This window comes from Heteronotia binoei, chromosome 17 (assembly GCF_032191835.1).
Source record: "Heteronotia binoei isolate CCM8104 ecotype False Entrance Well chromosome 17, APGP_CSIRO_Hbin_v1, whole genome shotgun sequence".
NCBI classification, from domain to species: domain Eukaryota; kingdom Metazoa; phylum Chordata; class Lepidosauria; order Squamata; family Gekkonidae; genus Heteronotia; species Heteronotia binoei.
Genome location: NC_083239.1, coordinates 31,352,206 through 31,367,777, shown reverse-complemented (window position 1 = coordinate 31,367,777; position 15,572 = coordinate 31,352,206). Strand labels below are relative to the sequence as shown.

The 15,572-nt window shown below is 49.5% G+C and overlaps 1 protein-coding gene across 1 annotated transcript in view; it reads right to left on the bottom strand.

Moving 5' to 3' along the window:
- Positions 1–15,572, bottom strand: part of KMT2B (lysine methyltransferase 2B) — a 78,812-nt gene that overhangs the window by 44,139 nt on the left and 19,101 nt on the right. The window contains exons 3-7 of the mRNA XM_060258637.1: positions 12,759–15,001; positions 8,725–8,838; positions 5,916–6,078; positions 4,733–4,976; positions 1,393–1,448 (exon numbers count right to left, since the gene is read on the bottom strand). Coding sequence (XP_060114620.1) covers positions 1,393–1,448; positions 4,733–4,976; positions 5,916–6,078; positions 8,725–8,838; positions 12,759–14,897 — 2,716 coding nt within the window. The 5' untranslated portion in view covers positions 14,898–15,001. The remainder of the gene's footprint in view (positions 1–1,392; positions 1,449–4,732; positions 4,977–5,915; positions 6,079–8,724; positions 8,839–12,758; positions 15,002–15,572) is intronic.

Below are 15,572 nucleotides of genomic sequence, written 5' to 3'. Positions count from 1 at the left end.
GATCCAGGCAGAGAGAGAGAGTGCAAAATGGCTGCAGCCTTACACAGAGGTAGCCAGTGACACTGGGAGTCTGAAGGCAGCCAGCTGCTTGGGCATCTGGAATTCTAACCGATTTGCCTCCAAGTCGCACAACAGAGAATGAAGCTTCTTATACAAAACTTGTACTTCTGCACTGTTTCCCGGGGAATTTCAGGCTAGTCTCACAGGGCAACTGTGTTGGTCAGCAGCAGGAACAGCTAGATTCGAGTCCAGGAGCGCTTTAGAGACGAACAATATATATATTTTTTTTTGGGGGGGGGGAGAGAATATAAGGTTCGAGAGTCAAAGTTCCCTTCACCAGCCTAATGAAGGGAGCTTTGATTCTCCGAAGGCTATACTCCCCAAAAAAATCTTGTTGGTTTCTAAGGTATTCCTGGGCTCAAATCTAGCTGGTGATTTCAAAGGTCACTTAAGAGCATATGCTTTGCTCTCATGAGCCAGGAAAGAAAGTTTTCTAAAACTGTATTTGCAGGTTAACAGCCTGATTACATAGACAATCACAACAGAAGCATTACTGAAAACTTAGGGAAGGCAAGATTTCCATCACATCACCCCAAATTCCGTTTCCCTCCTTAAACAAGGCTGCATAACATGATAGATGTAAATGTGCATAATTTTCAAAATATAATCACATGAAAGCTGCCTTACACTAAGAACATAAGAGAAGCCATGTTGGATCAGGCCAATGGCCCATCCAGTCCAACACTGTGTCACACAGTGGCCAAAAAAACCAAGGGCCATCAGGACGTCCACCAGTGGAGCCAGGACACTAGAAGTTCTCACACTGTTGCCCCTCCCAAGCACCAAGAATATAGAGCATCACTGCCCCAGACAGAAAGTTCCAACAATACGCTATAGCTAATAGCCACTAATGGACCTCTGTTCCATATGCTTATCCAGATCAGTGAATCAGATCCTTGGTTCATTAAGGTCAGCACTGTCTACTGAGACTGGCAGCAGCTTTCTTTGGAGTCTTGGACAGAGGTCTTTCACTTCACCTACTGCCAGATTCTTTTAACTGCGAGGGATTGAACTTGGGACCTTCTGCAGGCCAAGCAAAGGCTCCACCACTCAGCCGCAGCCCCTCCCTCACTGTAATGCAATATAATCAACCAACAAAATGTATAATCCATTTGAACAGAACGTGGCAATCACAACTTGTGATTAAAGTTTGGACACAGAAGACAGAATTCCAGCCTTGCAGAACGTGTGGGACCCGACACAACAGGGTTATGCAAAGGTGTAAAGAGACTTGTAATGCTGAAAAGCCATACAGCGGAGGAAACTTAACCAAAACGAGAACACATCACTGGACAGCCACCACCCCTCTGCCCACAGCCCCCCGGTCATTACCTTTCTTCGACAGCCGCTCCACCCGCCGCGCTTCTATCTTGTCGCATTTCCGATACCTGCCAGTTAGCCAGATACACATCATCAGACCACGGAAGCAGCAGTTGGAAAAGCCGAATCTTCAGCCCAGCGAGAGAGCAAAGGGAGGCAGCTCTGATTCATGGCCTCCAGCCAAGGCAATAAAGCATTCCAGAGGAGGAGGGGGAAAGGGCCTGGTCTAGAGGAAGGGAAACTGGAAGCCAATTTCTCCTTCCCCAGAGCAAAAGAAGAAAACCATTTTGCCAAAAAAAAAAAAAACCCACAAAGAAACATGAGGTGCCCACACAGACACCCAGCACCCCTGAATATCTCAGCATTCACTTTGTTTCAAGTTTCTAACCACGGCAGGTATGATGAATTATGGTGAACAAGGTGGGCTGATTTTCTCACCCCTGCATCCAAAAGCTGCATCTGCCTAAATTCTTCCACCTGCACAGCTCCTGAAGGTATGAAAGTCCCATTCTTCATCTTTGGAAGAAAGAGAGCAAGTTTGGTGTAGTGGTTAAGTGTGCGGACTCTTATCTGGGAGAACCGGGTTTGATTCCCCACTCCTCCACCTGCAGCTGCTGGAATGGCCTCAGGTCAGCCATAGCTCCGGCAGAGGTTGTCCTTGAAAGGGCAGCTGCTGTGAGAGCCCTCTTAGCCCCACCCACCTCACAGGGTGTCTGTTGTGGGGGAGGTAGATAAAGGAGATTGCAAGCCATTCTGAGATTCGGAGTGGAGGGCGGGATATAAATCTAATACCTTCTTCTTTTCAATCTGCTCAGGACTCGAGATAAGACATGGCTCTAAGTTTGATCTCCGTGGTGGGTGCTGTTCCCTGCCTTTTCCTATCCCTGCAATCTCAGATGCCTCAATTCACTTGGCTCCTTTGTTCTGGGCTGCCCAGGCATTTAGCAGCTGGCCGTGAAGGAAACCAAGCAGATCCTCCTGCCAGGATTAGCCGCGGACATGCAGGCAGGACAGCAGAGCTCTGTCTCAGCCGTGTGATGGGGAGCTCTGGCCAGCAGTTCGACCGGCATAGGGAGAAGAAGCCTCCTGCCTTCCCAGCTAAGCCCAGACTGAAAGATCTGCACCAAAAGGGATGCTTCTGGTGCCGCTTAGGCACTTCTCACAGCACATTCGGAGGAACTGGCCAGCTAGAGCTAAATGTTTCCGCTAAGGAGCGTTGATAAAAACAAGACGAAGAAGAATGGTTGGATTTAAATCCCGCCTTTCACTTAAGAGTCTCAGAGCGACTTAACAGTCTCATTCCCTTCCTCTCCCCACAACAGGCACCCTGTGAGGTAGGTGGGACTGAGGGAGCTCTGAGAGAACTGTGACTCTGAGAGAACAGGCCTGAGAAGAAGACTGCAGATTTATACCCCGCCCTTCTCTCTGACTCAGAGCAGCTTACAATCTCTTATATCTTCTTCCCCCACAACAGACACCCTGTGAGGTGGGTGGGGCTGAGAGGGTTCTCACAGCAGATGCCCTTTCAAGGACAACTCCTGTGAGAGCTATGGCTAACCCAAGGCCATTCCAGCAGCTGCAAATGAAGGAGCAGGGAATCAAACCTGGTTCTCCTCGATAAGAGTCTGCGCACTTAACCACTACATTAAACTGGCTCTCAGCAGGCCTTTGTATTTTTCCAGTGGAGCATTACTAAACACCTGGGCTTTCCTTAGTCTATGTATGGTTCTATTTCCCCTTCAGCCTTGGGTCAGCCATAACTCTCACAGAGTTGTCCTTGAAAGGGCAGCTGCTGTGAAAGCCCTCTCAGCCCCACCTACCTCACAGGGTGTCTGTTGTGGGGAGAGAAGATATAGGAGATTGTAAGCTGCTCTGAGTCTCTGATCAGAGAGAAGAGCGGGTTATAAATCTCCAGTCTTCCTCCTCTTCTTTCCTTCTCCCCATGATGTACGAGGAGGGAGGTATTGATTCCGCTCAGCCTTCTGTGGTAGCCATTTTGGGTTTGGTTCCACCTCCTGTGGCAGCCATTTTGGGTTCGGCTCCGGGCAGTCATTTTGGAGTGGTGCTCACCAACCCCTCTCAAAACTACAAATGTGCCTGCAGGCTCTAACAGGTTGGGGACCCCAATCTAAATACATTTTAAAAATAACAGAAAGGGGCAACAGGTTGGCATAATGAAGTTGCTTCGACTGTTGAGCGCTGACCCTGGTTGCATGTGGCTTTGCTCATTAGGGTCAGGTACTTTAAACACTAGTTGAACCAATGAAGGGCTTTGGTCCCCTTGATCTCATTTATTCTACTATGGAATTAATGCTGCTCTTACCACTTCTCAATGCATTACATCCCTGATCCAACCATAAACCCGCTTTTGAAAGGTATTGACACATGACTAGCTGACCCAGGAAACCTCAGGCTAGCCTGATCTCATCAGATCTCAGAACTAAGCTGGGGTGGCCCTGGCTAGTATTTGGATGGGAGAAGGAGAAGACTGCAGATTTATACCCCACCCTTCTCTCTGAATCAGAGTCAGAGCGACTTACAATCTCCTATATCTTCTCCCCCCACAACAGACACCCTGTGAGGTGGGTGGGGCTGAGAGAGCTCTCACAGCAACTGCCCTTTCACGGACAGCTCTGCGATAACTATGGCTGACCCAAGGCCATTCCAGTACCTGTAAGTGGAGGAGTGGGGAATCAAACCCAGTTCTCCCAGATAGGAGTCCGCACACTTAGCCACTACACCAAACTGGCAACAGCAACAGCAAACCCACTTCTGAATGTCTCCTGCCTTGAAAACAGTGGGGCAGCATGGACCCAGAATGGCGAGAACAGCGGGGCGATGCATATGCTCAGAGCCTGCCCTCCCTTGCTGTGGAAGATTTCCATGGCAAGGGAAGGCAGGATCTGAGGAGTGAGTGCACATGAATCCCCCAGGCAACCTCCAGCCAATCAAGCTCTCTTGAATAAGCATACCTCGCAAAGCTGTTGTGAGAATAAAACAGAGCAGGGAGATTCACTTTCAGCTCCTGAGAGATCAAAATGAGACACAGGCAGAATAGGGGTCAATATCTCTATAAGTGCAAACATGCTTTTCCAGTTTTAAGGGCTGGAGGTTTGCCTTTTTTGAAAAGTGAATGCTGAGATATTCATGGTGTCAGATTCTGCACCCCAGAACACATGTGTGAGCGTACAACTATGTAGCCCCCAGAGTCCTCATAGTCATGGCCAAAAGCAGCAGACGGAAAAGGGCACTCTGAAGTCCAATCTTTCAGCTCCCCAAGAATGCAGAAGAGTTAAGCTGATGGGGGCAAGGCATCTGGGTCAGAAGCAGGGACCCCCATGGGCACACTCACACGCAGCACTGCTTCTTGGTGTTCGGCCCACCAAACTTTGGCTTATCCAGACAGTTGATGCACTCCCCACAGTCCTGCAGCTTCTGGCAGCCTTTGCAGTTCCCACAGCGGGTCATTCGGTTCTTCTTGCCGTGATGGTGGTGGGAGACGTGGCGACGTGCAGAGTGCGCCGCCGCCTTGACAGCCGTTTCCACCTTCACCTGCTTCTGGTGCCCACTCTCGCTCTCGGAGGCTGAGGAGGTCTCTGGGGAACAGCGAGGTCACAAAGGTGAGCAGACAGGACCTGTGAACACCCTTCCTGCAGAGAAGTGGCGACCTGTGGCAGGAGTTACGTAGTGGCCACTAGCCATGGTATCCCTGATTCAAACCTTGCCTCTGCCAAGCACTCAAAAAGGTGGACTTCTGACAAGTTTCTCTAAGCCCCTATTTCAACCCCAGTGCGGTATGGTGATTAGAGCATTACGATCTGGGAGACCCAATGCTGAACCCCTGCTCTGCCATGGAAGCTTGCTTGGATCGGTCACTCTGCCTCAGCCTAGCCTGCCTCCAAGGAGTAAGATCCATTCCCAAGCCCTCTCCCCCATACAGAAAGCAGGTCACTTGAGCGACACAAGCAAGCCCCAATCCTTAGGGAGGAAAACAGGGACTCATTTTCATAGTGGGGCTGAACAACCAAGATCCTGCCCTTTTTCTTAGAATCAAAGAATCATAAAGTTGGAAGGGACATCCAAGGTCTAGTCCAACACCCTGCACAATGCAGAAAACTCACAAATATCTCCCCCCTAAGTTCATATCTCCCCCCCTAAGTTCATACCTCCCCCCTAAGTTCTGTTTAAGTTCAAAGAATCAGAACTGCTGTCAGATGGCCATCTAACCTCCATTTAAAAACCTCCAAGGGGGCCAGGGCTTGCGGGCAGGACAAACAAGAGGCCAGCAATCTCTCTGTTCCTTGTATACATTATTTCTTCAGTCCCCTTTGTAACTCCCTTCTATTCCCTGCCATGATCGCAGGTTAGCCTCTTTGCTTCGAGAAGTGATGTCTGTCATCAATGGACCTGTCTTAACCTGTGAACCGGGAGATTTAAAATATCGACCTACTAAATTACCCAACCCACAGCATTAAACAGAAACCCGAGGACGCTGCGGAAGCGAACCTTTCAGTGTACCCCCTCAAAGCACTGACCCTCAACGGTGGGCGAAGCAGCAATCTCCTCCCTCTCCCGCAGCGGCAGGGCACTGAGACGCGGCATGTCCTCTGGCACCATGGCACGAGACTGCCCCAGGGCCACCGAGGCGTGCCGGCACACGTGCTTGATCCGAGGGCCCTGCACCGGAGATTCTAGGCCCTGCAAGGGAAGAAGCAACGAGATCTGCTGTGAGCATGAGCAACGGATAACGGCCAGCTTACAGCACACCTCTAATCGCCGTTCAAATGTGCCTGAGACAACTTATGGCAATCATAAGTACCTACTCCTTTATTTTATTTTCAAAAATACAACTTACGAATCAGGAAAAGGGAAAAAACCCCGTAAAATACATATACTATATAATACAGGGGTATCAAACATGTGGCCCGGGGGCCGAATCAAGCCCCCGGAGGGCTCCTATCAGGCCCACAAGCAACTCACCATCGTCTGCTTCCTTCTCCCTCTCTTGCTTCCTTCTGCATCACAACTTGCTTTGCCAGGCTTGCTCAACTGCACAGGAGCAACAGAGCAAAGTTCCTCCCTTTTGCATTTGCATACTAGGCCACACCTCTGACATCACCATCATTTGCATACTAGGCCACACCTCTGACATCACCATCAGCATATAATGTCTTTTTTGGGGTGTGGTAACAATTCTGGTCATCACCCCTCAAAAAAGATATTCTAGCATTGGAAAAAGTCCAGAAATATATAACCACATATACATACAAAGCCATAAAGATATAGCAATCCCAGGGAAAAAAAATCAAATTCCTACACTGCTACAGAGCCAGCATGGTGTAGTGCTTAAAGAAAGAGAAATAAAGCAAACAGACAGGAGAAAAGACTGAATGAATGAATGAATGAATGAATGAAAGGAGGGAGAGCGTTGGAAAGAGAGGAGAGGGAGGGGGTAGTGGAAAATAAGGCAAACAGGGAAGAAGAAATATTGACAGAAAGAAAGAGTGAGGGAGTGGGAAATAAAGCAAATAGACATAGAAAAAGAAAGACTGACAGAAATAAAAAAGCAATGCAAGAAGGAAAGGAAAGGAAAGGAAAGGAAAGGAAAGGAAAGGAAAGGAAAGGAAAGGAAAGGAAAGGAAAGGAAAGGAAAGGAAAGGAAAGGAAAGGAAAGGAAAGGAAAGGAAAGGAAAGGAAAGGAAAGGAAAGGAAAGGAAAGGAAAGGAAAGGAAAGGAAAGGAAAGGAAAGGAAAGGAAAGGAAGAACACTGCCAAAAAGAAAGAAATAATGAATGAATGAAAGGGACTGACAGAAGAAGAGAAATGAAATAGGAAGAAAGGAAAAGGGAGGGAAGGAGTGAAAGAAAGGAGGGGAAAAAGCAAGAAAGAAAGAGAAAAGAAAGGAAAAAATAAGGAGACTGAAAGAAAGGGGATGCAAGCAACTCACCTGTAAAAGTGCTGACTCCCACAAAGCCCCGGCTCTGCAGCTTGGCCTCTCGAGCCCCGTTGGCCAGCTGAACGTCGGGAGGCCTCGCCCCAGTGCGGCAGGTCTCCCCGAGCCCTGCCAGGCAGTGGGACGTCGAGAGGCCCCCGCGCAAGCGCGGCAGGCCTCTCCAAGCCCCGCCGGACAGTGCGACGCTGGGAGGCCCCCGCACAAGCGTGGCTGGCCTCCCTGAGCCCCACCAGGCAGCGGGGGAAGTCGATGAGACCGAGCCGGAACGCTGCCTAGACCAGCCAGAACGCTGCCTGGACCAGCCGGAACAGCGTTCCAGTGCTTTCCGGCTCAAAAAAAAGCCCTGGATCTGACCATTTACCCAAAAGAAATAATTCAGGAAGTACAGGTAATTCTATCAATGTTATTTGTTTAGTTTCTTGAGATGTTTGGTCCCAAAATTGTTTTATATATCTACATGTCCACTAACAGTGCAGAAAATAAGTACCTACTCCTCACTGCAGAAATCAACATAAGAATAATTAAAGAGCAGTCAACAACCAACCCAGAAACAAAGCAGATAAAACCATTAGCTAAGACATCAGAATCAAAACGTAATATTGAGTGATGGGGCAAATCAAAGCTCTACGAACATGACAATGTTAGAGATGCGATCTTTTCTATTTCTATTAGATTTTCTTTGAATATCTTGAAACAGCTTGTTTAATTCCTTAAAGAGAGAAAATATTCTTGAATATTGCAATTATGTTTTATTATTTGCTCCTATATCTGAAAAAAATGCATTTTATTAATATAGCTAACTCTTCTTGTTGTATGTAACCATCAGGGCTTTTTCTGAGCAGGAACACACAGGAATGCAGTTCCAGCTGTATTGGTGTCAAGGGGTGTGGCCTAATATGCAAATTAGTTCCTGCTGGGCTTTTTCTACAAAAAAAAGCCCTGTGTGAAACAATGGTGATGTCAGGGGGTATGGCCTAATAGTCAAATGAGTTCCTGCTGTTTTTTTCTGAAAACTTTTGGATATCTGAAAACTTTTGGATGATTTTTTATTTCCCCTAACCCGTTTCCCCTTCTGTATCCCAACCTCCTTTTGTGAAATTTTTTTTTAAACCCTTTATCTCAAAAGCACTACAAAATGTTCTTGGCCAACTGACCAAAAAATAAATCATCAAAATGCAGAAGAAAGACATTTTCACCTGGCGCGTAGAGCTTCACAAACTGTACAAATCACATACCGTAACCTTTGCCAAGAGGACAGAGAAGGACTGCACTTCTAGAAGTGCCTCACAGTGCAGCGATTTGACCAAGCGAGTCGAATCATGTATGTTCTCTCCCACAAGCACCTTTCAGACCACACCTCTCTAGCATACACGGACCAACAGCCTCTGTTACCTGCTTTCTTGCATCTTTCCCGTCTTCTTCAGCTGCTTTATGTTCCAAACTCGGCTCCTGCTTGCTCTGGACCTTTGGCGGCTCGAGCACATCTATCTTGATGGTTTGACACCCCTAAGTGGAAGACACAGAGCTTTTGGTGGGGATTCTGAGAGTCCTCCTTGCTGAAACGGAATGCACCGGTCAGCAGGTGATATCGGGGTTCAGGGGAACGTGGCATCTCCCACACATAGGTGTCCCTTATCCAACAGGTCCGCCCGTTAAACTTATCACAGTTGTTACAGGTTGCGTGTGGGAGCACGCAATGGAAATACATCCGCAAGGCCACAATTGCATTACAAAGTTCAGCAGTACCTTAAAGAGCAACAATATTTTCCAGAGTATAAGCTTTTGTAAGTCAGATACCACATCAAAGTGTGCTTTGACTCACAAAAACTTACACCGCAGAACGTTTTCTTGGTCTTTAAAAGGTGCCACTGGAGTCTGGACTCAAAAGTTTGTTCGGCTACCACTACAGATTAACACAGCTACCCACCTGAAACTCTCTCCCAGGAATGGAACATAACCCTCCAAAGCAGACCTGTTGCTATTGCAGAAAATCACACAATCTACACAAGCGTAAGTGCGCAGGAAAATTTGAAAATACAGGCAAATTTGTGTGGAACACTTTAATCAAAAGGTGATCTTCGCTAGAGCCTCTAGTCAAGGAGTGGTATTTCCACACCAATGATAACCACTGAACTCTCACCTCCTACTTCTACATACTTATTGCTCATGATTTCCAGGAACTTCAGCTTCCCTGCCAATCTGCTGCTGTTGTTTTTGCTGTCAAGCTGCAGCCACCTTATGGCAACCCCGTAGGGTTTTCAAGACAAGAGATGTCCAGAGCTGGGCTGCCATTTTACGTACAGGGCTAGAGCCTGGCACTTCAAGCAAAAGAGTGCTCAGTTACAAATTGCCAGGCCACACATTGTCTCCTGTTGGGGCTATTTGTTCATCTAAAAAGTGATTCTAGACTTCCTGGAGCTGTATACTCAAACACACACCAGCAATCTCTAAATAGAGAACTCAATGAAAGGGTAAAGGGTAAACAGCCACCCTGAGCCTGCTTCAATGTGTGATGAAGGGAGGGCGGGATATAAATCTAATAAACCATAAACCATTGCCTGCCTCTGTGTAGTGACTCTGGATTTCCTCGGTGGTCTCCCATCCAAGAACAAACCAGGGCCAGCCCCTGCGTAGCGTCTTAGATTTGACAAAGCAGGCTAGCCCAGGGCTACCCATCTCAGGGCCTGCCCAATCTACAGCAGCACATATAGAAATAAAAGCCGGGGGGGGCACCCCTAAATTATACAACCAAAAATAAATCATGCACACTTGGCAGCCTGTAGGATGTAGCTGGTATACAGTCAGATTTGGATTGGGGGAGTCCCCGGTTCAAATCTTCACTCTGCCATGAAGGCTGCTGGGTGACCTTGGGCTCATCTCTCAGCTTAACCTCCCTTACAGGGGTGTTAGGAGGAGAAAATGAAGAAAGAAGAATCACATATGCTGCCCTTGGAGGAAGGGTGGAATATAAGCAGATGAGAGAGAGACAGTAGGTCAATTTAAAAAAAAATGTAAGCAAATCTGCTTTTTAATGCATAATATGATACAGAGGCCAATTTCTGGTGGCAGAAGGGGGAATTAGGCTTACTGATGAATTCCCCTTTACCCTTTCATTGAGTTCTCTATTTAGAGATTGCTAGTGTGTGTTTGAGTATACAACTCCAGGCAGTCTAGAATCACTTTTTATATGAACAAATAGCCCCAAAGGGAGACAATGTGTGGCCTGGCAATTTGTAACTGAGCACTCTCGCTTGAAGAGCCAGGTTCTAGCCCTGTACTCACTCTGCCTTTCTCCCTAGAGGAAACCTAAGGCATACATGGCTTCTCCTTTCCATTTTGTCCTCCCTATAACCCTGTGAGGTAGGTTAGGCTCAAAGTTGGTTGTTGTAGATTTTCCGGGCTGTGTGGCCGTGGTCTTGGTATTGTGAGACCTGATGTTTCGCCAGCAAATGTGACTAGCATCCTGTAACCCAAAAACTGGAATTCTCTCTGGATCAAATTGAGAAGAAGTTGGTAGGCATGTAATTTATATCTACTCAGGCAGGTGGGGTAGATATAAATTACCTGCCTACCGACTTCTCAATTTGACCCAGAGAGAACTCCAGTTTTCTGGGTTACACCTCTGAGGAGGCCAGTCACAGCTGCCGGCAAAATGTCAGGTCTCACAATACGAAGACCACAGCCACACAGCCCGGAAAATGTACAACAACCAATGGACTCCGACTGTGAAAGCCTTCGAAACATATAGACTGAAAGTGTATAACCGGCCCAAGATCACCCAGCCAGCTTCTGTGGAGGAGTTAGGATTTGAACCTGGGTTTTCCAGATCCTAACTGGACACTTTCAAGCACTGCATCACACCAAATGTGTCTAGGTAATGTCTGGCAGTATCTCAGAAATGTTTCCAAGGGGAGGGAGAAGAAGGTGAGCAGATTCTGAAGTGGCCAGGAAACTTATTTCGAGTCCCCTGCACAGCATTCAACCCTCAGCCTTGACTAGCAGAAGCAAAATTATGCAAAACAATCCAACTGAGCCAAATGTATGACACATATCATCCAAATGGGTGAGTTTTCATCTGTCCTCAGCCCTGGATATGACATTATGAGATGACTTCTCACCAAACAGCTGTGCAAATTTCAATGTATTATTATAAGTTTTTGTCTGGGGGGGAGGAGGGATTTAAAGGGTTAAGTTACTGCACTTACTGTATATAGTTTTTAAAGGTTTAATTAAAAAAAGAATATGGGTGGGGGGGAGATCTACTCATCTCTGAGATGGTAAACCTACACCAGGGCTGGACACAATGAAATTGTACATGGGAGAAGACAACTGAATTCTCCCTCCATACCAGGAATGGAATTCTGGCAGGAGCTCGTTTGCATATTAGGCCACATCTCCCTGATGTAGCCAATCCTCCAAGAGTTTACAAAAAAGAGCCAATCTGGTGTAGTGGTTGAGTGTGCGGACTCTTATCTGGGAGGACCGGGTTTGCTTCCCCACTCCTCCACTTACAGATGCTGGAATGGCCTTGGGTCAGCCATAGCTCTCGCAGAGGTTGTCCTTGAGAGGGCAGCTACTGTGAGAGCTCTCTCAGCCCCACCCACCTCACAGGGTGTCTGTTGCGGGGGGAGAAGATATAGGAGATTGGAAGCCGCTCTGGGTCTCTGATTCAGAGAGAAGGGGAGGGTATAAATCTGCAGTCTTCTTCTCTTGGAGGATTGGTTACATCAGGGAGGTGTAGCCTAATATGCAAAGGAGCTACCGCTAGAATTCCACCCCTGCAAATAACTGCCTCCAAGCAGTAATATAGCTTGTCAGGGAGAAGATGTCTGTTTACGGGGATTTTCTCTCCCTCTGATATAAAGGATCATTTAGTAACATGAGCCTCCCTACCTGCAGTCCGATGCAGCCCAGATATTGGCTGACCATCCCAATGACAGCTGAGCTGTTCAAGTAATAGTGTGAGGCTTACACATTCGCATTCAACTTACATCACTAAAGTTAAGGCAACTATTTGTTCTTTGGGCAACACATGGCTTAATTTTTGCTTTTTTTAGCGGCACTTGCAGTATGAAATGCTGCCACGGGCTGCTGGGATCTGCAGTGAAAGGAATGGAGTGGTTACTAGGAAAACTCCAGATCCTGAAGCTTCTCCAACTTCAGTAAAAGTCCAAATAGTGAAGTTTCTTTGGGATGTACAGGCTGCACAAAGACTGACACTGCAGTTCACTTATGCTTATTACTACTCCTGCCGATAAACAAGGCTTCATTTGGGGGAGGGGAGGAGTCACTGGTGCAAAAACCCCCCAAACACCTTATAAAGGGCGATCAACTGAGATTCCCCAAGACCGCCCGTATCTTCTTCTAGGCTTCATCACCATCGCAAAGCCCTGCCACCCCACACGCCCCACGCAAGTAGCTCTTACCGGGCCCAGCTTGAAATTCTTCTGCTGATCGATCTTGAAAAGCTGCACCTTGGCACGAGTGAGCAGGCTGTACACTTTATCCATGCTCGACAGCTGGGTGATAATGGGCTTCGGCATCTCCGGAGGGAGCGGCGGCACCTCCAAACAGGGGCTGGCTGGCTCTGCCTCGCTCTCCGAGCTGTCGGCCTCCTCCTTCTTGAGGACTACTGGAGGCACGACCCTGCGGATGGCCACCTTGTGCACCACACCCGGAGAATTCACATCCTCCATTGTGATCAGCTCTTTGCCCTGCGCCCTGAGCGGTCTCGGGACCTCCGTGAAGAGCGGCAAGGTGAGATGGTTTGTCCTTCCCATCAGCCTCTTGCTGCTGCGGGTTGTCACCGGCTCACTGGGGAGCATGGGAGCTTCTTGCTGCAACGCCGGGGCGTCCCTCCTGACCTCAGGGGAAGCGTGCGCTGGCTCAGACTCCTCGGAAGACACCGTCAGCGACTCGTAGATTTTAAGGTGTGCTTCGCTCGGGGTGAACTGAGGGGCACGCAGCAGGGGAGTCCGCTTGGCGGGGGGCAAAGGGGTTGGTGCCGGAGTGCCAGGCAAAGAAGGGGAATCTTCGCTAGGAAGATGGAACAGGGCCTTGCCCAGATCTTTTGGGGACAATGTGGGACTCAGTGAAGTCCAGCGGAAAGTGGGCTCCCGGAGGATGGAACGCCGCTTCTCGGGCAGGGAGGGAACAGAGGAAGATATATGGGGAACACTAGGGGAAGGTGGTGGGGAGAGAGCTCTGGAAGTCTCTTTACTTGGGGAACTAGGGGGCGGGGGAGTCAGCTGCAGTGAGGTCACTGGCAATGACGACAGGGGCGCCTCTTGTTTGTCAGGACAAGGCCCTTCTGGGGCAGCGGGGCTTTCCGTAGACTTGGCCGTCTTCTGCGGGATCTCGTCTATAAAGCGGCGGGGGGTGCGAATGAGGCGTGACGAACGAGCGCTCACCACAGGCATGATGAACTGGCGGATATTCTTCAGGAACGTGGCCTTGAGAGCCGGGGCTTCCTCAGAGCTGGCACCGCTGGCCTGCTGAGGGGCTGCCAAAGCCTCCTCTCGGACCTTGGCTGGCAGCTGCTGAGTGGCCATCCGCTGGGCCCTCTGGGAAGCGGTGAGGGGCGGCCGGCCACGACCCCGCTTCAAACGCTGCGGCCGGCCACGACCCCACTTCGAACGCTGCGGCCGGGTGGGAAGAGTGACGCTGGGAGAGCCCTCCTCAGGAAGGGCCCCCGTTCCATCGCTCTGTGAGTTGGCCTGCTGTTGCCCTTGTTTCCCAGGAAGTCTGTTCGGTGAGGTGGGAACGCCATCTCCTGGAGCCGGAGCCTCCAGTTCTGGCTGAGAGACTTCCACCTTGAGGGGCGGAGCCTCTGGTTGCTGCTCTGGCTCCTGAGCAACCACTTCAGGTTGTGCCTCTAGCTTTAGGGGAGGAAGTTCCGGCTGAGGCTCTGGACCCGCATTAAGAACCTCCGGCTGCGTCTCCAGAGCCAAAGTCACCTCTTTTTGTTCCTTTTCAGGGGCGGGTCCCTCCAACTCCGATAAAGGGGCCTCCGACTCAGAGACAGACTGGGAGGGAAGCGGGGAGCTTCTCTTCTTCTGCACAACGCTCCATTTCCTCTTGCGACCCCTTCTGTGACCGGAGCCCTTTAGCCGGACGTGGGTGACCACCAACTTGCCAGACTTGTGCCGCCTGGCCTTGGAAAAGAACTTTAGGATGAGCGGGGGCTTCTTAGGTTCCGGGGACGGTGGGCACGGGCTGACAGCTCGGCAGGGGGAGGGCAAAGGGCTGTTGTGCTCAGGTTCGGGGAGGGAACATGGAGCTTCAACGCTTTGGCAAGGAGGTTCAGGCATGGTCCGGGGTCTTTTGGTGAAGGAACCCCGTGGCCGGCCACGTGGCCTGGAGGATGCCATGGAGTTGGGGTTCTTCCCGGCCTGCGGAGGAAGGGCAGGAGGGAGGGTGGCTTTTATGGAATCGTCTGTCTCGGGGCCAAGTTTAGTCTGCTCGGGAAGCATCCTGCCTACTTTGGGGCCTGAACCTGGTGGTCTGCCCAACCGGGCTGGGGGTCCCTTGGTCCTCTGAAGCAGTTTCGCCAAGGCCTTCACCATACGCTCCCTCTGAGTCTCCACAGCCTTCTGCTTGGCCAGCCGCTTGGAACGGGCATCCTCGGAGAGCGCCCTCTTCTTCCGCCCACGGGCAGGCAGAGCCGCACCTGTAGAAAGGAGGAGGAAAGCTTAGCTGCAGGAGAGTTTTCACCGCCACAGCAGGAACATCTGCTAGCGAAGCGGTTCTTGAGCTTAAAAGGACAGTTAAAAAAAGGCACCAGCCCATCTGACAGTACTGAAAAAAACACAAAAGACCAAAGGCTGTTCCCAAGATGTCGCTCAACACAGATCCCTTTGTTAATGCTGTGGTAATTAGGCACTCAGCTCTCTGCCACCCTGAGAAAAAGAGCTGGACAAGGAAATATGGTGAAACTTTTCAACTATTTTAAAAGAGAATGTAGCGGGTCTGCAGGAACTGGAAAAATTAAATAGCATCCATGCATGGCAGGGATGCCAGCCTCCAGGTAGGACCTGAGGATCTCCAGGAATTACAGCTCATCTCCAGATTACTGAGATCAGTTCCCTTGGAGAAAATGGATGTTTGGAGGAGGGTGGACTCCATGGCACCATACCCCACTGAGGTTCCTGTTCTCACCAGGCTCCACCCCCAGAACTCCACGAGTTTCCCAACCTGGACCTGGCAACCCTAATGCATGACACTAATTCAGACTGTTGGTA